Source organism: Carassius auratus, chromosome 44 (assembly GCF_003368295.1).
Source record: "Carassius auratus strain Wakin chromosome 44, ASM336829v1, whole genome shotgun sequence".
Classification (NCBI taxonomy): domain Eukaryota; kingdom Metazoa; phylum Chordata; class Actinopteri; order Cypriniformes; family Cyprinidae; genus Carassius; species Carassius auratus.
The window spans coordinates 2,278,026-2,300,939 of NC_039286.1; the positions used below are offsets into that span (position 1 = coordinate 2,278,026).

The 22,914-nt window shown below is 38.5% G+C and overlaps 3 protein-coding genes across 3 annotated transcripts; 2 read left to right on the forward strand and 1 right to left on the reverse strand.

The window, feature by feature from the left end:
• Positions 1–370: 370 nt before the first annotated feature.
• Positions 371–8,316, forward strand: LOC113062115 (wiskott-Aldrich syndrome protein family member 2-like). The gene is made up of 9 exons (XM_026231721.1): positions 371–534; positions 1,336–1,491; positions 1,571–1,705; positions 2,583–2,736; positions 2,909–3,026; positions 3,140–3,264; positions 4,198–4,368; positions 4,457–4,920; positions 7,358–8,316. The coding sequence occupies exons 2-9, from the start codon at positions 1,359–1,361 to the stop codon at positions 7,513–7,515; spliced, it is 1,458 nt and encodes a 485-aa protein (XP_026087506.1). The 5' UTR covers positions 371–534; positions 1,336–1,358; the 3' UTR covers positions 7,516–8,316.
• A 2,567-nt stretch (positions 8,317–10,883) lies between these two features.
• LOC113062116 (G-protein coupled receptor 12-like) lies at positions 10,884–14,036 on the reverse strand. Its single transcript, XM_026231723.1, has 2 exons — positions 13,570–14,036; positions 10,884–12,467 (listed from the first exon to the last, which is right to left on the reverse strand). Exon 2 carries the CDS (start codon positions 12,463–12,465, stop codon positions 11,500–11,502), a length of 966 nt encoding a protein of 321 aa, XP_026087508.1. The 5' UTR covers positions 12,466–12,467; positions 13,570–14,036; the 3' UTR covers positions 10,884–11,499.
• Positions 14,037–16,202: 2,166 nt separating this feature from the next.
• Positions 16,203–19,814, forward strand: LOC113061970 (CD164 sialomucin-like 2 protein). Its single transcript, XM_026231474.1, has 7 exons — positions 16,203–16,441; positions 16,587–16,688; positions 17,266–17,370; positions 18,625–18,702; positions 18,794–18,826; positions 18,931–19,081; positions 19,259–19,814. The coding sequence occupies exons 2-7, from the start codon at positions 16,613–16,615 to the stop codon at positions 19,272–19,274; spliced, it is 459 nt and encodes a 152-aa protein (XP_026087259.1). The 5' UTR covers positions 16,203–16,441; positions 16,587–16,612; the 3' UTR covers positions 19,275–19,814.
• Positions 19,815–22,914: the final 3,100 nt, after the last annotated feature.

Genomic DNA, 22,914 nt, shown 5'->3' on the forward strand with positions numbered 1-22,914 from the left:
CTAGGGGGTGGAGATCGTAGGTTTAGGGGTAGAGCTCTGGGAGATGGGGGTGAAGACGGGTAGGTTTATGTATGTAAGTTGGGAGGAGTTGGATCTGGATCCAACCACGCCCCCTGGATCTTGTGTTCTGCAGTGAGGACCATGGCCTGAATTTCGCCGTGTTTCGGATTTGTTCGGACTGGCCCGGTGTTCAGGAATGTTGATTAGCTCTCCCTTCCGTGTAGAAACTGCGCACAGATGTTTTCAAGCCGCTAGGGTGGAGTTGCCCAGTTTCTATATCCGCCCTTTTACTGTCATTGACGGACGCATCAGCCAATAGTATCTTTGGATTAACACGCATCGTCCAATGAAAAGTTACCAAACGCGGACTGAGCTGCAGCTGCCATATACAGCGCTTGTTGCAGTTCTTGTATGTAGACATTTTGTCGGTTTAGAAAATTATGGACGGCATTAATCTCAGGGAATGGTATTGCTGACGTCGTTGAAAATCCAAAAGACCTCGGCATCTAAGGCCAAATCCATTTATATATTGAGGTAAGAAAGAAATGTACTTTATATGTGTGTGAAGTTTTAAAGAGTCGCAGTTGGGTTGGCGAGTTGACTGTATGTAACGTCAGGCAGCTAACGCTAATCACTTCCTGCTCCGCACTGACGCCTCGGAGAGTTTAGGCCTCCGCTACCAGACTTTGAAACATTTTTAACTATGCCAATTTGATATCGTCGTAGCTTTAACTTTGGACTGGACATCAGTTCACCAGGAACAACTTTGATTTGATCTTATCTTCTCATCAACAAAGTTAGGCTGGTATGTTGTGAAGCAGAGCCTCAGTCACTCCCTCCCCGTGTAGGAAGTCTGATGGGTGAACATTGCTTCCGTGATGCACGGGCATCATTTTCTGAATTTAACCCGAATTATATTAAAATTAAAATCAGATTCAAATGCATAAAATTATTCCTATCTGTACATTTAACATTGATATATATATAATAGGTTATTTACAATGATCCATAACATGGTGAAAGGTTATGACCAGTTGTTTGGTGACCTTTTAAAAACCATGAAACTGCTTTTAAAATAAAATATACATACATTTTGAATAACAAGAAAACAAAAAGTATTAAAGGAAAGTTGCTTGCTGGTGTAATTAGCAGAAATTAGTATGTAAGTTGCGTATTGGTAGAAGAAACACCGCAGCAGTTTTGGTTCTGCTTTGGACAAATATAGCATCTGAGTGTCTGTGTGGGGGAAAATCACCCGCCCATGTCATAGATTCTTACAGCCCAGCTAATGACAGAAATTGTAACGCATTGTTGTTTTTATTTTTGTCTCAAGAGGAAGGTGACAGATAAACTCCATCATGCCTTTGGTGACACGAAGCATCGAACCTCGGCACCTCTGTCGCGAGACACTGCCAAATACGATCAAGAGTGAACTGGAGTGTGTGACCAACATCACACTTGCCAACATAATTCGCCAACTTGGATCACTAAGTAAGTGTTCGTGTAATAGGGTGTATACTGAAGAAAATTAGTTGTGTGTTGTTGCTTTTAAGCCGTGGTTTAATCATAGGTAAGTATGCAGAGGATGTGTTCGGGGAACTGTTTGTCCAGGCCAGCTCATTTGCCGAACGGGTCAACACGCTGGGAGAGAGAGTGGACAAGCTGCAGGTCAAAGTCACCCAGCTGGACCCTAAAGAAGAGGAAGGTGAGAGATATTGGGTTATGCTCAAATTTTTCATTATAATGATGTCGCATATTAGTCATATTTTGCTTTGGTTTAATAAAATCTCTTTTTGGACCACACTTGTTTGCTACAGAAAACAGAATTGATAGTGCAGTGTTTGATTCCTGCAAAGTACAATTGTATTGTTGCATATTTTGTATTGTTTATTTATTCAGCATACAACACTTTGGTTAAGTTGTTTTGTAGTAATATTTTTTTGTTTGTGGGTTTCATTTATTGTTTTCTTTTGTATTATTTTTTATGCATTATTTTTTAAAGTTATTATTTTTTTTTTAAGCTCTTTTGTATTATTACATAGTGTTATTGTGCTTTGAAATCTGATTAAAATCTTTTTTTTTTCCACAAAAGGTTAATGTTGAGCTGTAACCGCAATTTGGATGGTCATAACATTACTTGTTTTTAACTAGCAACATTTAAGTTTTTTTTTTTTTTCTAGAAGTGCGTACACCTTTTCTTCAAGCATTTCAGTGTGAACCATCAGATCAGATTTCATGTGCTTTCTCATTACCTGTCACAATAACGCCATACACAAAGGGCAGTAGCGTAACTATAGATGTGTCTGAATTCACTCTTGTTTGCTCATGTGACATTGATGTTGAGCAGAGGCAAAATTAGTGGTTTTTCCCATCTACTCCCCTGTATTTATTGGCATCAAATTCATCATGGCAATATAGATTTGATATTATCACATGCAAAATTACAGTAGCCATAAATATCTGTGTCCAGTGTGAAAAAAGCTTTTATTTAACAGTGACAATGATGCAAAATTGTAATTAATTTCAAATGTTATCATCTTTCTTTGTTCCTTTCTTCACCTATTTTTGCTTTCTTGTTCCAGTTTCTCTTCAGGCAATTACCAGCCGCAAAGCCTTCCACTCCAATTTCATCCAGGATCAGCAGCTCTTCATTAGGGCATCATTACCGCAGCCTATCTATGAGACCTATCTGACCTGCAACCAGCCACCACCCCTCAACAATCTGAGCTGTTACAGGTAAACACACCGTCACATGAGACCTCCATGTACTGACCATATAAAGGCAATAAAATGTAGGATTTGCATGTAAAACTCTTTATATTCATCACAATAAATTAACTGTATTGCTTCAGAATATGCTTATTTTGTTTCAGTATAAAATGATTAAAGGTAATTTTCTGTTTTTCAGGGAGGATGGTAAGGAGGCTCTGAAGTTCTACACTGATCCGTCTTATTTCTTTGACCTTTGGAAAGAGAAAATGCTTCAAGATACCAAGGACATTATGAAAGAGAAACGCAAACATAAGGTGGGACATAAAAATATGATTCATGCGTACACTTGTATTGTAACAACTCAAAATACCATCCAGACTGCATGAGCTTCTTTAACTGTGTTTATTTCTGTGTTCATTGAGAGCAGAAGAAGAAAGATGACAACCCTAACCGAAGGAACTTGAACCCGCGAAAGATCAAAACACGTAAAGATGAATGGGAACGCCGGAAAATGGGGGAGGAGTTTGTTGTACCCAAACACGATGCCATGGGGTAAGAAAAACTAGGGCCAGACCGACAATCTTGATTAACTGGTTCGAATCCATCCTCTAGTTTTGATGAACCAGTATCGATTATTGTCTTGGGTCAATGCTCTTTTCAGTGGAGCAAAGATGTCAACAAAAGAATACGTCCCATCCAATAGTTGCAATACGTTTTGTGACTTTTGATTTGTAACAAAGTCCAAATACTGTCAATTTTATACCAGATTCGAACCATAGATGTCATTTTGGCGTGACCGATCACTGTAGTTCAATTTCACTCAGTTCAAGCAGCGGTGAACCAATCATCTCTTCCTTTTTACTAGTTATGTTGAAAGAAGCCATATAACTTACTGAAATATATCAGGTTTCATGCTGTAACTCGATCAGCGTTTCGGCTGTTGGAAAGACAGCTTGAGAACAGCATATCACTTAATACCGCATTTACCTCAGGAAAGTGTCCATAGCTTGTTAGCTAGCTATAAAAAATTACTTTAGGGAGGAACTTTTGGTAAATAAATGCACTATATTACAAGCTATTATTATTCATTATTTTTCACTAAAGATGTAAGTGTTGTCTTCATTATTTGAAGTTAAAAAAAAAAATTATACCTCCATTCATATTTTTACATAGAGTAGAAACATTATTATTTATGCAAATATCTACAAATATCTATGTTTTATACAAAAATAAATGTATTTGGACTCTTGTTAATTCTAACCTTTAATAGAATTACAGTAATCTCCTAGTTTAGTTTACAGCTTTAGTTGAGTATTCCTTAAGGTAATTGCCATGTGCTCTACCTGATATACAGTATGTCTAAACTAATATTAAGTAGAATCTGATTTTGAAATGTGTTAATACCACAACACATGGCACGGCACAACTGTTGGAGGATATTTTTGATTTCTATCTTTAACATTACTGTTTCTGTGTCACAAACAGCAACTCTTCCGAAGTGTTGAATGGCAGTATTGGGTCTGGTGATGATGGTTTTAATCACTCTGATAGCTATTTGGACCAAAGCACTAACTCCTACAGCTATGATACCGGCTCTCCTCTCCCACCTCCAATGCAAGAGGACTTCCCCCCACCTCCACCACCTCCAGACACCCCGTAAGTGTCTTAAAATAGCTTGCTATTTCTCATGTTGAGTATCAAGTGCAGATTCATATTTGAGCTGACAAACGTGTTCCTATTGCAGGTGTAATGATGTATCTGGAGGTCCTCCTCCGAAGCGTAGTAGTCTTATAAGCCCTAGTCATCCTCCACCCGCTCCACCAGCGATGTCTTCTTCTCCAGGCCGTCCGACTGTGGCTCCTCCCTTGGTACCACCGCCACCTCCACCTCCTGGTGGCATGATCCCACCTCCTCCACCACCTCTAGGTTTCGATTCGCCCCCCTCTCCCCCACCATTCTCCAGCAATTCTGCTTCCACCCTACCTCCTCCACCACCCATGGAAGATGGTACTCCAGCTCCTCCACCGCCCCCCATGGGAGGTGGTCCACCTCCTCCTCCCCCTCCGCCTCCCCCTCCAGGCCCTCCTCCACCCTCTGCTCCAGCCCCACCTCCCTCAGGAGGAGTCTCTGCTCCTGCCGCACCCAAAGCCCAGCCTGCTGCAGCCCAGGGCGATGGTCGCAGTGACCTTCTGTCAGCTATCCGTCAAGGTAACATACCAACATACTTTTACATTTTACTCTTTAGAAGTTTGATTCGGTCTGATTAAACAATTAGAACATAATCACATTTACCACTGCTAAGTAGGGCTGCTCTCGACTAAAGATTTTTCGGATCGATTAGTAGTCGTTCAATTCAAGCATTAGTCGACTAATCGCATGTTTATTAATAAACCATTTAAATCATTATAATTCGAATTTAATAGACCTACATAGCATATTATTCGCTCAAGCGCACACATAAAGCTTGCTACAGCACACCGGCAGAAATAGCGGTCATGAATTTTTCAGTGAAAACCGTAATGAGGCTGCATGAACACTTTAATCATTTGATAAATTGGCGCTTTTTTTGTTTTCGGCTTAAGAGATGAAGTTGGCGACACTGACTCACTATCTCCTCAGTAGAGGATGCGCCTACATGCGTGTTTCATGCAGATTACGTAATCTTATAATTTTTTGTTTTCCATTTAAACGGGTTTATTTAAAAGAAGGCATTTCACTCTCAGTAGATATATTCTTCATGTCTTTAGCCTAAGGGAAGTATACACCGAGTTTCGCGCTCAAGTTCACAGACTGAGATGGCAGAAAGCGCACCCTGTTTGCTTACGTTATTTTACAAAAGTGCAATATTTTGTTTTTATTGTTAGTGCACACAAATAAATGTAGAGTCTTTATCAATTTGAAAGATGTATTACTCTTATCTGTATGACCAAAAATGACAGAGTAGCCTATTTTAAGAGCAAGTGAGTGAACCAGCCCCACAATCTGTCATGCAGCTAGATGTCCTGCCCGATATATTACCACAAAGACCAGCCATAATGACCTGTCCATCATGGAATGAGTGACCTCACCACTTCCTGTGGTTTTTCCTGCAGCTGATAAACTTTTGTTTGACCAAGCCTTTTCTTGTTGACTAACGGTTAGTGGACTATTAGAGGGCAAGCCTACTGCAAAGTTATGTTTCATGGGTGAAATCCAGTCATTCCAATACAGTGCGAGCATGAAGACAAAGTTCTCCAAGCAGGTTTGATATTGAACATTGAAACCTATTGCATTAATGTGACTGCACTTTTAGTTTGCCTGAAAAGTTTTTCGTGAAATTGGACTAACAGACCTTGATAATTTGATTGTAGCTTGGCTTCGTCTAGCATGTATACACATTAATTGGTCTACAGTTGTCCTTGGCATTGCATACACCCTTCCAAAACAATGCACATTGGGTATTTAATCCTTCAGATATTTGATTACATTTTGTATCTGTGGAGGAAATTTTATTTTCTGTATTATTTGCTTTACTGCACTAAAGTCTCTCTGAGAGCTTCAGTATGCTTGAGATTTCAGTGAGCTGAGGGATAACAGAAAATCTTTTTGATATGTTTGTGTAAGACTTGTGTGTGACAGAAAAGTTATTTTAGTTTCTTAGATGTCCTGGCTACTTAGAAAATAGTTTGCACTGAATTCTTAGAAACTTATTTGGAGGACATGGTTAGACACCTTAAACGGACAAACAGTATATGTTGAATATGCATTATGATTGGATGAGATCAGAGAATCTGCACTTGATGAAGGTATAAATGTTGAGTTGGGGTGTTTCCGCTTTGTTTTTAATCTACAGCCAACCCTGAATGACTGGATGCATGTAGACCTTTTCCTGTAGGAAAATAAATATTCAAAAGACTTTTGTCTCATAACTTTAATTGCCATGACATTATCTCATATACTTGGATAGTCAGCTTCTAATTCAATTAAGCATAAGCCTTCTGCGGCTTGATTGTAACTCTGCATGCAAACATGCTGACTGTAAATTTACTGACTTGAAATTAAATTAACATGTTTCTGGTCAGCGCTAAATTTAGGTGTGAATGGGATCCGAAACATTTCATGATTGTGCTCAAACCACATTCGGATGTCAGAAACGCAAGTGGCCCCATCGCATTTGTAGTGTAAATGCTAATGTGTCATGGACAGAAGTGAAGTGTGTCTGTTTATTGTGCTTAAACTCTGACTTAAAAACACCTTTGAAAGAAAATTTTAATTTAATTCATTACTGTGATGACAAGATGAATTTTTAATAGCCATTACTTCAAACTTCAGAGTCACATGATCCATCAGAAATCATTCTAATATTCTGGTTAGGTGCTCAAGAAACATTTTCTTATCAATTTTGAGAATAGCTGTGCAGCTAAACCACGATACAGTTTTTTTAAAAGGATTCTTTTGATGATTTAGTTAAGACAAGCATTTAATTGAAATATTATTTTTGAACAGTAGTGTATGCCATGTTTGAAGAGTAATGTCTTACTGAACATTTATGATTATCTTACATAAAACAGATATTAATGCCAGAAGGCTTTCAGATCATTTCTACACGTGAAATGTTTCATAAAATCTCTCTGAGCTTTCTGCAATTGTGTCTGTGTGTGTGTAGGATTTAACCTGCGTAAAGTGGAGGAACAGCGAGAGCAGGAGAAGAGGGATCACGTGGGCAATGATGTCGCAGCCATCCTGTCTCGTCGCATTGCCGTGGAGTGCAGCGACTCTGAGGATGATTCATCCGAATTTGATGATGAAGAGTGGTCTGACTAAAGCTATCGCTCCGCTTTTCATCACCTGTGTGATGTCATTAAGATCATTCCTTTTAGACCTCACACTTCTCATATTACCTGTTTACCTGCAGTGAGGCCAAATGCAAATAAGGGGAAGCGGGCCAAACGTGTGTGTGTGTGCATTTGTGTGTCCAGATGGTTGAGTCTAATCTAAATTAATTATTTAGTTGATAAGCCTTCTTGTTTTTCAGAGCGCCTGCCTCTGTATAATGTGGCCAAAGGTAAACAGAGACTGTTTGTGTGTATATGTGTGTGTATGTGTACTTCCATATGTTCCTTTTGATGCATCAGTATCGTCTCTGTTATAATCCCACATGATTAAACATTACTCTGTATTAACTAATCAACTAAAGCCTTCCTTGAAGCCAAGACTAGAGACATTTTATAATGCAGATATTTAAAATAGTAAGTTGTTTTGTGTCTATGATAGTTCTTGCACCTTGTAGGATGAAACAACCTTGTATTTCATTGCAGTACATATTCACTCTCCATGACCAAAAGTTTTATCGGTTTAAATGGCATTCAGCTGTGTCTGTGCTGTTTGGCAGCCCTCAGGTCTGACTGAATGATGTTTGTGTCAGCCTCACAGTACTACCAGTAGTTTTTTCTTTGTTTAGCCCAAGTGCCTGCTTCATAATGCCTGTTTTAATGCCAAATTTTTTTAGAAATTATGCCAGATTTTGAAATCAGTGAAAAGTGAGATTGTTTCATTTGATGTATGTTGGTAATAATTACGATTATAATTTTTTTTTTATCAGCAACTGAAATAAAATCTTAAATCTAATAGTGTGTCTGTCTGGCTGCTGTTACAGATGTTTCATAAGAGTGTTGTGCATAGCAGATCTTTTTTTCCCTACGTTTTTGAGCTTGCATGTGCAGAGGTTTTTAGAAACTTCAAACTCTACAGCAGCATGCAATAGACATGCTACATGCAGAAGTAGCTTGAACTGAAATGTGTGTTGGCAGTGTGTGTACACAACCACCCTAATGCTAAAAATCCACCCAGTGTTTTTTTTTTTTTTTTTTTTTGAATGTCTTTAAACCATTCCCTGTTCTCAAATCGAGCCAATCTCGGATGTCTGTCTGTACGTCACACATAGAGGCGATATGTGTTTGACTGACAGTGGCGTTTTAACACAGACTGGACCATAGATTGTATAAAAACATGGACATAGTGTTTTTGAAGCCTAAAGTGGGTGGAGCCGGCCGTTGCCATTTTGGCAGCGCATCACTCCCTGATAATTGAAAATGTAAAAAAAAAGGTGGGAGTTAGTTGCTGAAACCACGCCCACCTATCTTGACGGTGCACAACAACGCCAAACCACCCGTCACTCATTATGCAGTATTTTAAGGTTTAATATAATTTAATCAGAGGAGTTATAAAAAATTGTCCTACTCAGCAACACAACCTTCCAGTTATTAAAAATATCTGCTGCACAATAAATTATTTTTACTGTTGCATAAAAACACATGTAACATCATTCTATATATTAATAGCAATGTTATTGTTATAGGGTTGTTGTTGTTTTTTTTTCCATTTTTAATAGTTTCTTTTTAAATTTATTTTTCATTTATTGTATATATTTTAGAATTGTTATATTAATTTTCATTTCAGTTTTAGTTATTTTAGTTAAACTAAATGGAAATTAGACATGTTTTTCAATATTTAATTTAGAGTAATGGATGTTTTTATGGTTTTAGTTAACTTTTTATTTATTTTGGTTAATACACTGAACAAAATTGTAAACAACACTTTTTTTTTGCCCCCATTCTTCATGAACTGAACTCAAAGATCTAAGTTTTTTTCTATGTACACAAAAGGCCTATTTCTCTCAAATATTGTCCACAAATCTGTCTAAATCTGCTGTCTTAGTGAGCACTTCTCTTTTCCCGAGATAATCCATCCCCCTCACAGGTGTGGCATATCAAGATGCTGATTAGACAGCATGATTATTGCACAGGTGTGCCTTAGGCTGGCCACGATAAAAGGCCACTCTAAAATTTGGGTCTGGGTGGGGTCGGAAAACCAGTTAGTATCTGGTGTGACCACTGTTTGCCTCACCCAGTGCAACACATCTCCTACACATATAGATGATCAGGTTTTTGATTGTGGTATGTGAAATGTTGGTCTACTCTTAAATGGCTGTGTAAAGTTGCTGGATATTGGCATGAACTGAAAAACATGCTCAATGGGTGACCTGTCCGGTGAGTATGCTGGCCATGCAAGAACTAGGATGTTTTCAGCTTCCAGGAATTGTGTACAGATCCTTGCAACGTGAGGTGATGGTCGTGGATGAATAGCACAACAATAGCCTCAGGATCTCGTCACGGTATCTCTGTGCATTCAAAATGCCATCAATAAAATGCATCTGTGTTCATTGTCCATAACATACACCTGCCCATCCCATAACCCCAACGCCACCATGGGCCACTCGATCCACAACTTTGACATCAGCAAAACACTCACCCACACAATGCCATACACACTGTCTGCCATCTGCCCTGTACAGTGAAAACCGGGATTCATCCATGAAGAGAACACCTCTCCAAAGTTGAATGGGAGCATTTGCCCACTCAAGTCGGTTACAACAACCAACTGCAGTCAGGTCGAGACCCCGATGAGGACGGCGAGTATGCAGATGAGCTTCCCTAAGACAGTTTCTGACAGTTTGGGCAGAAATTCTTTGGTTATGCAAACCGATTGTTTCAGAAGCTGTCCGGGTGGCTGGTCTCAGACAAGATTGGATGTGGAGGTCCTGGGCTGGTGTGGTTACATGTGGTCTGCGGTTGTGAGCCCGGTTGGATGTACTGCCAAATAAGGCCCTGTCCACATGGAGACGCGTTTTGCTGTATGCATAAATTTTGAATCGTATAGGCGTTTCGTCCACATGGATCAGGCATTTTGGAAGAGTGAAACCGTTGTTTTATTTAACCGGGTTCCAGAGAGGCATAGTCCAAGTCGTCTTCTCCATTTTTAGTGTATCTCTATGGCACAATTACAGTGCCACATGTTGGTCTGGCATGTATACTACATCATTTTGTGGTGGTTATGTCGTTTTGTGTGGACACAGATATTTCTTGAGACGAGGGGGAAAAAAAGATTGTATAGGGAAATCTCTGGCTTCATGTGGACATAGCCTAAGAATGATTTAGACAGATTTGTGAACAATATTTGAGAGAAATAGGTCTTTTGTGTACATAGAAAAAGTCTTAGATCTTTGAGTTCAGCTCATGAAAAATGGGGGCAAAAAGTGTTGCATTTATAATTTTGTTCTGTGTATTTCAAATCTTAATTTTGATACGATAAAAAAGTTTGCTGAAGAAATACAACAGAAAATGTACAAAAGTTACAATTTATTCATTATAAACATTTTCCATAAAACATGTCATTTCAACAACATAACATTCATTCATACATTTGGACATTTTGTGCAACATTAATACATTGTAAGTGCAAACAAGACATTTATTAAGTATAAAAAAACGTGAAAATAACAAATGGCAAATAATTTGATCATTTAATACAAAAAAATATTCAACCGAGTTTCAGTTTAAAAGTCAAGTCATTGTTGTAAAGTGCAAATGATTTTGATTCCATCAGTAAACTCTGAACTTCAGAGGATGTAAAATGAGGCACAAATCTGAGACATTAAAGCAGACAGGAGGGTTTCTGCATGAACCCTTTTAGTTGGCAACTAGCTAAAAGAATACAGTGGCAGTCTGCTCAGTATAAAATAAAAAAGGGCACACACAGTTATATAAACCCTTTTTACCATTTAATTAATAAAATGAAGCAGATGAGATCAGGTCACTGACAGTGGTCATGTTAACATGTTGAGACGGGAGATTGAGCAACTTGCACATTGATATTCCAAAACAGGAACCGACATAAAATGTAAAACAGAATCTTGAATGGCACCATAGAATCTTCTGAAGTGTTCAGATGTGCTTACAGCACATGATGTTAGACATCACTGGGAGTGTGTGTGTTTTTGTTGGGTGTGTTTGGTAGACAACAGCAGCAGGCCTGACGCAGCACTCTCTGTATGTGTGTGTTTCTGTAGGCATAGATCAGTGGGTTCAGCATAGAGTTTCCTGTGACCGGAACCAATGTGGCATAAGTATACAGAGCTGGGGACGATCCGTCGGCCAAGAGACCATACAAGGCAAAGGGCATCCAGCAGCTAGCGAATGTGGCGAGGATGAGGGCGAGTGTGTGAACCCGACGGCGGGTGTACGTGCGCGCAGATGGGAGTGTGTGTCTCTGGAGGGCGATTTGGTGTGAGTGGCGTAGTACAACCCGGCAGATACGGGCGTTGAGCTGCAGCATCAGAGCCAAGGTCAGCAGGAAGCCAATGCACAGGGTCGCCAGGTGCACTCGGGTCAAAGGGCGAAGAACGCTGCAGGATTCTCCATCGTGCAAGCAATTCCAGCCCATGGCAGGCAGGGCACCTTGAAGACCCGCAAGAGTCCAGCCAACGGCCAGAGCGCAGCTTGTTTGCATGTGCGTGCGACCGGATCCGTAAGTCAGAGCATGATGTAGTGAGAGGAAACGGTCCAGGGAAATTCCCAACAGGGAGAACACAGACGCACTGAGCGCGCTGACTAACAGACCCACGCTCCCCAGCTCTAGAGCTTCTGAGTACACACACCGGCGAGACAGGAAGTGCAAAAGGAGCCCCACCCCTGCCAGGAAGTCCGCCCAGGCCAGGCTGGCAATTAGCAGGAACATAGGAGCCCGCAGAGATGACGAGGAGAAGATGGTGGCCACAACGATTGCATTTTCACAGCAAATCAGGACTCCTGATATGCACATGGCCACGTCCCATGGAGTCATCACTGTGGCCTCCAGGGGTTTAGGGGTGAGATCCAACAGTTGGTCCACCGCCATGATGACTTCTAAGCCCACTTCAGAGTTATTCAGGGCCATTACTGTGGGAGAGTAAGAAAAGATGTAGTCACGCAATCCACAGGACAGTGACTGTCACATATTCTGTTAAGCAATAGAGCTCCTGCACTCCACTCCCAAGGCCTGACCTCATAATGACATGCAGAGTAAGATGAACAGCAGTTTACAACATCATATTCAAATTGTCATCACTAGTTTGCACACTACTGGAAATTCTGGCAAAGGCAAAAGCTAATGAAAGTTATAATTTGATAGTCAGTCTCAAAATGCATACATTATAATAAATGTAATATAACTGTTGTCTATTAATGTATTTTAAAACATAATTTATTCCTGTGATGACAAAACAGATTTTTCAGCAGCCATTACTTCAGTTTTCAGTGTCACATGATCATTCAGAAATCATTCTGATTTGCTGCTCAAGAAGCATTTCTTACTATTATTAATATTGAAAAAAATTCAAAAATGGCTTTGCTGCCACATTATAATATATTATTCATCAGTTTCTATATAATACACCAAAATATTTATATTTCGTCTTTCTTTTTCTGTCTGTATATTAGGTTTATGCATATTGGGTTGTTGAAGATTACATTTGTTGTTTATTAACTTCATATTGCCTTATTTGGGTGTTTCAGTGTCATGTGGTATTTTGTTAATTTATATGTAATGTGCATTTACACTGATGTTTCTTTAGTCATTGCTCACGGAAAAGGTCATTTTGAACTTTAAGCTATCATGTATTTGCCACCTTTTGAAATATCTTTAACTCACATTATTCATATGGCATTATCATTAGTATTAATTCAAATAAACTTGCAACAATTACACTCAAGTCATAATTTGAATAGGTTTATAAGCGAACTTAATATTTCCAGGTATCCCCTGAATCCTGCAGGGTTAAACGTGCGCATGGTTGGGAATCACTCTTTTTTTAGTTCAAAGCGCTCTTCAAGCAGACTGATGTAATATACTAGGTTATGTAAAATACACGAGCACCAAGAATGCCATCCCGTATTGCCTTTAATGGTCTTGATGTATTTGCACAGCGAGTTTCTGACAGCAAAGCTTGTCACCTTGAATTTAACAAGAATTCACAGATAAATATGCATAAAACAGACTTACGGAAGCTGTAGAAGATGGCAAAGGACAATTATTCACACCACCATCCAGCTGAAGGTCTCTTGGTGCGCGCGCTGAAATCTGAGCTCAAGCTGCCGGTGAAGAACCGGGGCAAATCCAGTTCTTGAGAAAACGATATCTGGTTCTTCCTGCAAAGCGAGGTTCCTTTGTAGCTCCGTTGTATGCGGTCTTTCGCTCGCTTCTAAGTAACACTCAGCTCCAGTGGGCTGTGAGCTATACCCTCACCGATTCCCCTCTGACGTCAGTTACGATGATGAGGGGCGATTCTGCCCCGGTCGACCAATCAGGAGACTATCAGGGACACCAGCCTCTGTCGTAATTTCATTCATAAAAATACCGCATTCTTTCACCCCGCCCACTGCGACGGCGGGAGAGAGGACAAAAGTGTAATCAAACGGCCTTGTCAAAGGCAGTCCCTGCGTGGACCAAAATACACTGGGCCTTGATAAAAAAAAAATCACTGATAAACATTTATGACTAGTAAACTTATCTCAAAATACAAAAAGCTGACCGAGTCACGCGTGTGATTTGCATGCGCCTGACAGAGTGTGACTGAGACAGAATGTGAGAGTGAGTCACTGCTGTCCATGGTGCTGAAAATGTGCTTGCTTCATTGATTGTGACGTAAATTGTGCCGCACTACTGGGGTACGTTAGACAAATCTACGATTATTAATTTCACCTCTACCATAAAATCCCACGTGCTCATCTATAACCTTTTTATAAATGACAAAGTTAAAATGTACACTGTCGCACACAAGGAACTCGCGCGCGCACATCAGCCTAATTTGCCATTTATTTAAATGTTACTATTCGGATGACTGAAGGTTATAACTATGACATAATTTCTCTGCAGATAATGGAGATTATGGCGCTTCCCGGCAAATCTGGCGCGTGGGCGTCGCAGTGCACGCGTGGCTCTGCATCTCAATGAAGCAGGTGGGCGAGCGCTAAAATACAGGGGGAAACTCTCTTGTTCTCTATAAAAGGACATGCGCTTCCGGTGGTCACTAGCTTATAAGCAATACCACCTTAAGCTTTCTGTGGTCAGGGAGAGTAGCTGTAAGTGTCAACTGATGATTGTGAACAATATATCTTTAAGAACTGCTGTGACTGACTAAACTGGGGTCTTGTTGGTAAAAGAATGTTATGCAATAAAATAAGAATAATACATTTAAATTAACAATATTATGTGTCAATTGAAATCACTCAGTCAACCTATTAGAGTGCACCAACAAGACTACATTTTAACAATGAGTGTGAACAACCTTCTTAAGGTCATTGCACAATGTTACAGGTTTCTAAATGCAGCTAACTGTTTTCCAGGATTAGCAGCTGGTGCCCTTTGAGTGTTTATTTTATCTATCCCTGATAACCTTTATAAAATATTTTTATATGTTTAGAAATGTACGTTTAGAAATAAGACCACAATATTTCACCATTGTATCTCCTTGAGCTTCTATTTGGCGGGAAGTCTGTGTGTGCGTGTGGTGGGGGGTGTACTGCGGAATTTCTCCCAGTTACCTAATATCTGCAGAGCGCATGCGCGGCTTTATTTCTCTGCACCTAGTTCTCCATGGGGAGGACGCCCACTCTCTATCTATTCACACGGTTTGCCACTACCTATTGATCTGTCTGTGTGTCATGAGACATTACAAATCAGTAGTGATGGTGTGGGTAAGGAAGATTTTCAGTGGGTTTTAATTGAACAGTGGGTAGGCACTGAATTCATTGTAAAATGCAAATGCTGACCTGATTTGGATTGATCCCAGATGTGGCAATGATAGTGGTGACTGCTTCCTCCTACATAAGCAAGCATTCCCACACCTACACATACATTCTCCTTATATCATTGCCTCCTCTGCTTAGTTTATCATGCTGTGACTTCTAATTACAATTTTAAAAATGAGCATCCAGGAGGATGAGGATGCAGAGGACTTGAGAGATAGTGAAAGGAGAATTTGTTATGTAACTAACTATGCCAAACTCTGGCTCTCTTGCCCTGGCTCTGTTCTTCCATTTGAAGAAAATAATTGTGTTGAACAAAGCACAGCTTTCATTTAAACTTTCAAATGCCAAATATATTACAAAATGTACTTTAGTGGAGCAAGAAAATACATTTCTTATTTCAAAATGCATTTTTTATTTATTTATGTTTGATTGTGATATGTTTTGTGAAAATATACAATAAATCACATATAAAATGGCCAAGAAATAAATGAGGAAATATGAGTAAGTAATATAAGTTACTAAAACATATTGAAAATATATGTATGGCAATATATTTTAAAAACCTACATTAGCAATATAACAATTTTTGTCTATTTCAAAATATTTATAACATGGCATCCACACAGCCGTTTAGTCTTTTACACTACAATGCTTAAACTTTCTGGGCCACCATAGAGACAGTCAAATAGAAAGAACCAGTATGGACATGCTGGTGACTGCAGTGAGGTGTGACAAATTTCTGCAATCTTCTTGTGAAAAGGCAAAATATCTCCAGTGGTGTGAATATCAAGACATGGTCATTTGCCATTTGGTTGCCATGTTACCTGTCTCACATTACACACCTTCCAGTCTCACTGAATCAGAGGACATGACGTCAACACATACACACACTCCTCACAGTTCACAACGACCTTTCGTCTGGAGGACACAGACATTTAGGACTGGATATTTACTTGACAGGCACGTGTGTGTTTAGGACTTCTACTCTTTAAGTTACTAGCTTTAAGCTTTATGAAGCCAGGTTAAGTTGTTTCTCAGTTCATTAAGTGTTTCATTTTCAACTTGTTGGTGTCTAGTGCTTGTATCAAACTTTAGTTGCATTATTGGAGTCAGTGTTTAGCAGAGTAAGTCTGACTAGAAAAAATTAAGACTAATTTAGAGCTAAATAGTGTTCCAGTCATATGTAGTCACTTTATTGATAATTTAAGTCAACATATTCTGTAAATGAGGAGCTTTGAGCATTGTGATCACAGTTTGTGTTTATTACAGGTGGGATTACTGACGATTTTTTGAGAATGAGGTGTGTGTGGGCCGCACTCTGTGGGACTGTACTGCTAACGCAGGTTATAATAACCAATTCACAAACCTCAGGTAAGTGTCAATACAACAATGAGATTGTATGTCACTGCTTAAGTATCTTAAACTTAAATGATTGTTTTAGCTAAAATGTTTCTGCAAATTATTCTGGCCTAAAAATTTTGCTCTGATGTCAGCCATATTCAATTGCAACTTTTCTTTTTTGTTATTTTAATCATTCTATTTAATGATTTTAGCTCACTAGAAATAAATGTTAGTTATTTCAAAACATTGAATCAGCAACCTAAATATTTTATGTGTGCGTTTTCATAAATCAGTTCTCTTGTATAAAATATCGGTTTTAGTCAAACTTGTCAAGTCTGAAAAAAAAGACAGCATTACTTAGGAAAGCAGGTCTTGTGGTAAGTCTGTTTTGTTCTTTTGCATTTGAGTGCTGCTGAACAACACTTTAATTTATTAAGAGATTCATCTGTATCAATTCAGAACAGCACAACATTTCTTTCTCTCTTTTACAATGTGATTTATCTTTCATTTAATTGATAACGTTTCTAGCTTTCTCTCTCAGACATATGTGTCATGTGAGCAGGTGAGAATATAAGCTTACACGTTTTATCTCTTGATGGACTGACAGATTCATCCATTGGGGACTGTTCTCAGTTTAACTCGTGTAATGGCTGCATCAACGGAGACTCGGCCCTCAACCTGACAAGATGTGTGTGGCAAAGTTGTAATGACGGTAAAAGAACACATGTAGCATATGATATTAAATGTATTCTCCTGTGCAATGTCTCTGTTGTTTGTGCGCGCACACACACTTACAGAGGATCCTACTGAAGGACATGTGATCCTAGCCACGGAGAGCGATCTCAGGAACAACCCGGTGAATTATTCAAGCACAGGCACACACGCAGTTAGAGCTGCCGTCCACACAGACATCAGTCTTAGTAAATAATTCAACACCATTATCTACCCTCCTGGAAACATGTGAGGAGACATTAAGAGAGAGAGAGATGTTCAACAAGAAGCAGCATCGTCTAGTCATGCTCTGTTGCCAAGGCAACCAACTCTCTAACCCATTCTCTCTTGCTCTTTTAGACCCATATCTAAAATACAACTAGGTTTACGTCCACACGTGCTTTCCACACTAAAATAAACACTCAACAGAATGTTTAGAACACAGACTGAATGACATGCATTTTACTTGTCATGATTTAAGTCATTGATTTAAGTTGACATAATTTAATCTGATTGTAAGCCTAAATTCATTGTGTTTTCATTGGCATGTTACCTACCAGTTGTGTTGCTTCACTTCCTATCCTCTCTTGTGGCCTCATGCAATGGTAAAATCTCGCTAGAAGTAGAAGGTCTTCGCCTACTGTTATCACATTGCCTAGCTAGTTTTTTCACCAAACTTACTACATTTTAAAGTATGTATTCAGCCCATTACTGATACGCAAGATGGCATCAGTTGCCTATGAAACAAGTGCTGTAAACGATCAAATAGTTGTTCAACAAACCAGTGTGTGTATGATTAACAGCATAGCGAACTGTTTTTGTGCAGCTAAAACAACCTGAAGCGTCTGACAGCGGAGGTCTCGCATCGCATATTTAAGTTGAATTAAAAATGGCCTCGCCCGCTCTTATTTTAAAAATAAGGTGGGTACATAAGTCATAAGTGACCCCCGTGTGAACAGTAAGCGTGGACTTGTTCAGAGACAACAGTTCCAGTGATTTAAGCACTTGAAATATTAAAAATACCATACCGCTGGATGGCGCCATAGATCTTAGATCTTCAACAGGAATGAATGCGAGACTATGACGGATGAAAGGTTGTACTCATACTCTTGTTTATCAGCATTTTGTTGTTGTTGTTGTTGTTGTTGTTTCAGCTGACTAAACGTCTTTATGAAGAAAAAACTTTCAGCTATTTAATAAAGCAGATAAATTCCAGACGGTGACTGAATGTCAGTGTTATCTGTTTCACTTTCAGGAAATGACACAAGATGCATGTATGACACTGAAGACTCTGGGGGCTGCTCTGTCTACAATGAGACCGGCATGTGCCAAAGTGAGTAAAAATGTGTGTATTTGCAAATAAATGTGTGTGTTTGTGTGTGTATATACAAATGAACGTGTGTTTGTATATTTGTTTATTGTAGCAGATGGTGGATCCGCTGATGATGGTAGCAAAGGTGAGACATTTGATTTCCACTATATGAATCCTATGCCTGTTTTTTTGTTGTTGTTTACTGCATTTTCCTTTTCATTTTATTTCATAACACACTCACAAAAATAGATACAACCTCTGGATCAGGCCCTGATTTCTCTCAAGCTTCATTTGACCTGTCCAGCTTCATCGGAGGAATCATCCTGGTATTGGTGTTGCAGGCTGGGGCTTTTTTTGCCATTCGGTTCCTCAAAACGAAAGACAGCTCTTATGAAACTATGTGAGTAATAATCATTTATTAACAAACGTGAGCTGTTTTTTTTTTTTTTTTGATTAATTTTGGTCTTCAATATTTAATGCTGTATGTAGGAACAAAAATGGCACATAGATACAGAGGGATTCATTCTGTATGTGTAGATGATTAACTGTTTAACTGTTTTGCCCCCTTCCCTTACAGTGATCAACCTCAGTGAGTCATGAATGAGGCGAGAATGGAGAGAAAATTGTGGAACTAAACAAAGAAAAGCAGATATAGACACTGTTTTTTTCTTTTTGCTTGTCCTAACACCTTATTAGCCTGTTTAGCCTAATTAACTGCTTTGGTTAAATCACAGGTTCTTGAACGATAAAAACTATTTCTGTGTACAGAAGAGAGAAATGTGAAAAACAAATAATATAGACATGTAGTGTATACAGAATTATTCACATTGGAGCATGGGAATATGGTTGTCTCTTGTGGAGTGAGTTCTTAACTGTTTAAGGTAATTTACATCTCTGGTTTGGCTCTGTTTCTGTTTGTTAGTTTGATTTTAAAGATTGTTGAATATTTAGAAATATTGCATGCCATTTTATCTGCTTTTTATTAAATGCTCGTGTAGCACTGAGTTTGAATGAAAATTGAAGCAATAAAGTAATTACACTCTGGAATGTTTTACAGCGTTTACCCTGTAGGTGTCAGTGGAATGACATTTTAACAACCTAAACCTCTCTGGGCCTGGAGGATGCATTCTTAATAAACCACTCACAAGAATGAACATATTTTGTGCTTTTTACTATTTATTTTCTCTTGAATCAACTTTCAACATAATTTTCGCCAACTATTTTTTTCCTGTAAATTCTTGCAGACATTCCACATCCTTGTGAAAATGTTTTTCATAAGTCAAACAGAGTACTGAATTATGCTATTGAGTATTAATAGCATTTAAGAAATGGTAATTTAATGAAATATCATCACTGAAAGAAGAAAACCAGCATTAACTTCCACTTAAGTTTTTAACCTTACTAGGGTCATAAAACATATACTCTGTGAACCAGTATAAGGAAATATTCAAGTAAACAGGATAAACATTCTAAAAAAACAATATATCAATGGACATATTCAAATATTAACTGTATAATGTATGAAGATGAGCAGGAGTATCTCTTAAGGATGTAACATATCCTTATAGCATAAAATAAAAGCTTATATCCTTACACAAAATATAACGATTAACTGTTAATATTGTCTATAAAAGAGTTATGAAAGATATAAGGAATACAGTGAATATATGATACTGTGGCTGTTTGATGAAAAATGGTATGCAGGGAACCAATATTCTGAATATAATGAGAAGGACAAAATGAAACACCAGGTGTAGTGAAAAGTGGGGAGTAACTCTTCATTATTTCACTCAGATAACATTCAAGTTCAAAGCCTTTGTGTCTTATCTTAAAGAAAACAAGAGAAGGTTAATAAATAATGGGAGTAAACAAGTTATACTGCATTCTTTGTAGACCAGTAACACTTCCTGAGAATTTATTAAAAAGTTCATATGAGGCTGCCAAATCCAGCAATCACTCTCAACATATACTGCCACCCAAATAAAAAGCACCCAATCAGATTCACAACTGATAGCACACATGGGGTGGAGTGAAAGCTGCTTCAGGACTTCAGGATTTGTTTGGGCATTTAGGGCTTTTTCAGGCTTGTTTGAGGCTTGTTTCAGGATGAAAACTGGAATGTTGCTGATCTGATGCCCGCCAACCTCAAAATGATGCCCAGACTGACTGGTCTGCAGCTAAAATACTCACTGTTGTGAGACTAGGAAATTATGTTGTTGTTTGTCACATACTTAAAATATCTTTCAATCTGTTTCTATTTTTCCTCTCATAGCTGTAAATACCTGCAAACATAGTAAAAAACACAATAGTATCTTTCTGATTCAGGGTTGACTTTTTCATCAGGTCAGACATCCACCAGCTAAAAAGGAGTGCATTAAAACAGACATAAAATGGAGAACGACACATCCACGCAGACTTTATAGAAACATTCTCCTCATTAATGTAGTATGAACCAACCAATCAAGCTGAGAAATCTGAAAGAAATGTAAGAATGTCTATGTGTTAGTGGACTGAACTATTGACCTGCAAGTATAGTTGGACATTATGTGAAGCATTCCTCCCTTTGGCCCGACCCCTATTCACCTCTCAGATAAAACATGGCATGAATAAATGCACGTAAGAAGACGGTGAATAACTATAGATTAAATAATAATAATCAGCTTTTTTCTCAACAGTAGAGTTGTACGATCTGCTTTCTTCTACCAGTAATACATTTTTGTGTTAGAGCTCGGTTTTGCAGTTCAGATTCTGTTCATGTCACCAAATTCTTCTTGCCAATATTTTTCTTTTTTGCCTGGGTAAGCAAAACTAAAAACATCTGTGACTTAACAGAAAAGAGAGAAGTGCCTTTGAGACAGACAAAATAAATGATCAGAAGGGTTTATAATGTACTGTAAGATTAAGGTAAAAACATACATTTAGATGAGGAACAGACACACACACACACACACACACAGACACATACACATATAATTACTTATACCTAAATGGGGACATTCCATAGGTGTAATGGCTTTTATAACGTACAAACTGTATTTTCTATTGTCCTATACCAACCCTTCACCTAAGTCCTACAGAAAACTTTCCTTATTTTTACAATTTGATACAAATTTTGTTTACTTTATTTTACACCAGTTTTACCCAAAGGGAGGTTTCTGGAAATATGAAATTATATTCTTTAATTTTCTTATGTTTTCTTACATTAACTACCTTTATTAAGGTTTTTATTTATTTATTATGTGTGCTTTGAGTGCATATTTTTGTTTAGATTTAATGCATTCATTTACTCTTTACTGAAGAATGTAGAAACCCTACACAATTGTCTTATGCTTGCATGGACCCTTCCATACATGTGGACGCTAAAACACCTTTAAGCAAATCTCTGTCAAACCATTATTCACATGCCAGGCTGTATCTACATCTCAGATTCTAGGGCATTCTTGTGTTTCATCTAGAATACCTTTTCTAGAAATCTTCCCAGCTCCAGTCCTTAGCCACACATTAAAGGATATATGATGCCCTATAAAAACCATTGTTTAAATAAAGCACGGACAATCTCTGCCATAAGACCACCAAGGCAGTGTGTCCCCAGTGTATCACCCCATATATATATATATATATATATACATACATGTTAGTGTTAGTGTAATCTGTTAACAATGCACATCATAACAGATTGGTGTTATGTTACATTTTAATACAACTAGATTTGTATTTAACTTGATCAGAATAAAAAAAGTTATTTTACAGATTAAAATTATACAGATAACATGAGCAAAAAACATTTTCATTGTTGAAGTACAGTATGACTGACTTTAGTCTAGTGCGAATTTAAGGACTTAAAAAAAAACTCCCATTATAATCAGTGAAGCTGTCTATGCACTGTTTGATGAATGAATCTCTTACTTGCATCATATGTACATCTGCACATTGTTGTTTATGATAAAAGAAGTGCAGTCAGTGTGAGCATGCATTGATCAAAATGTCTCCGGTTACCTAACGTAACCTTGATTTGCTGAGAGGAGTGAAAGAGACACTGTGTCATCAAATATGTCTCTTTGGGGTTATCCTCTCCTTCCTCGAATCTACCGAAGCCTAATGAAATCCTGTGGGTGAGAATTGGCCTGCCAGTGGCGTTCAAGCATACAAAACAGAGCCTCAGAATCTTTGGACTGAAGCTGAGCGCAGCTGACAAAGTCTCTGAGCTATGTAACATGGCAGCATACGCAGTGT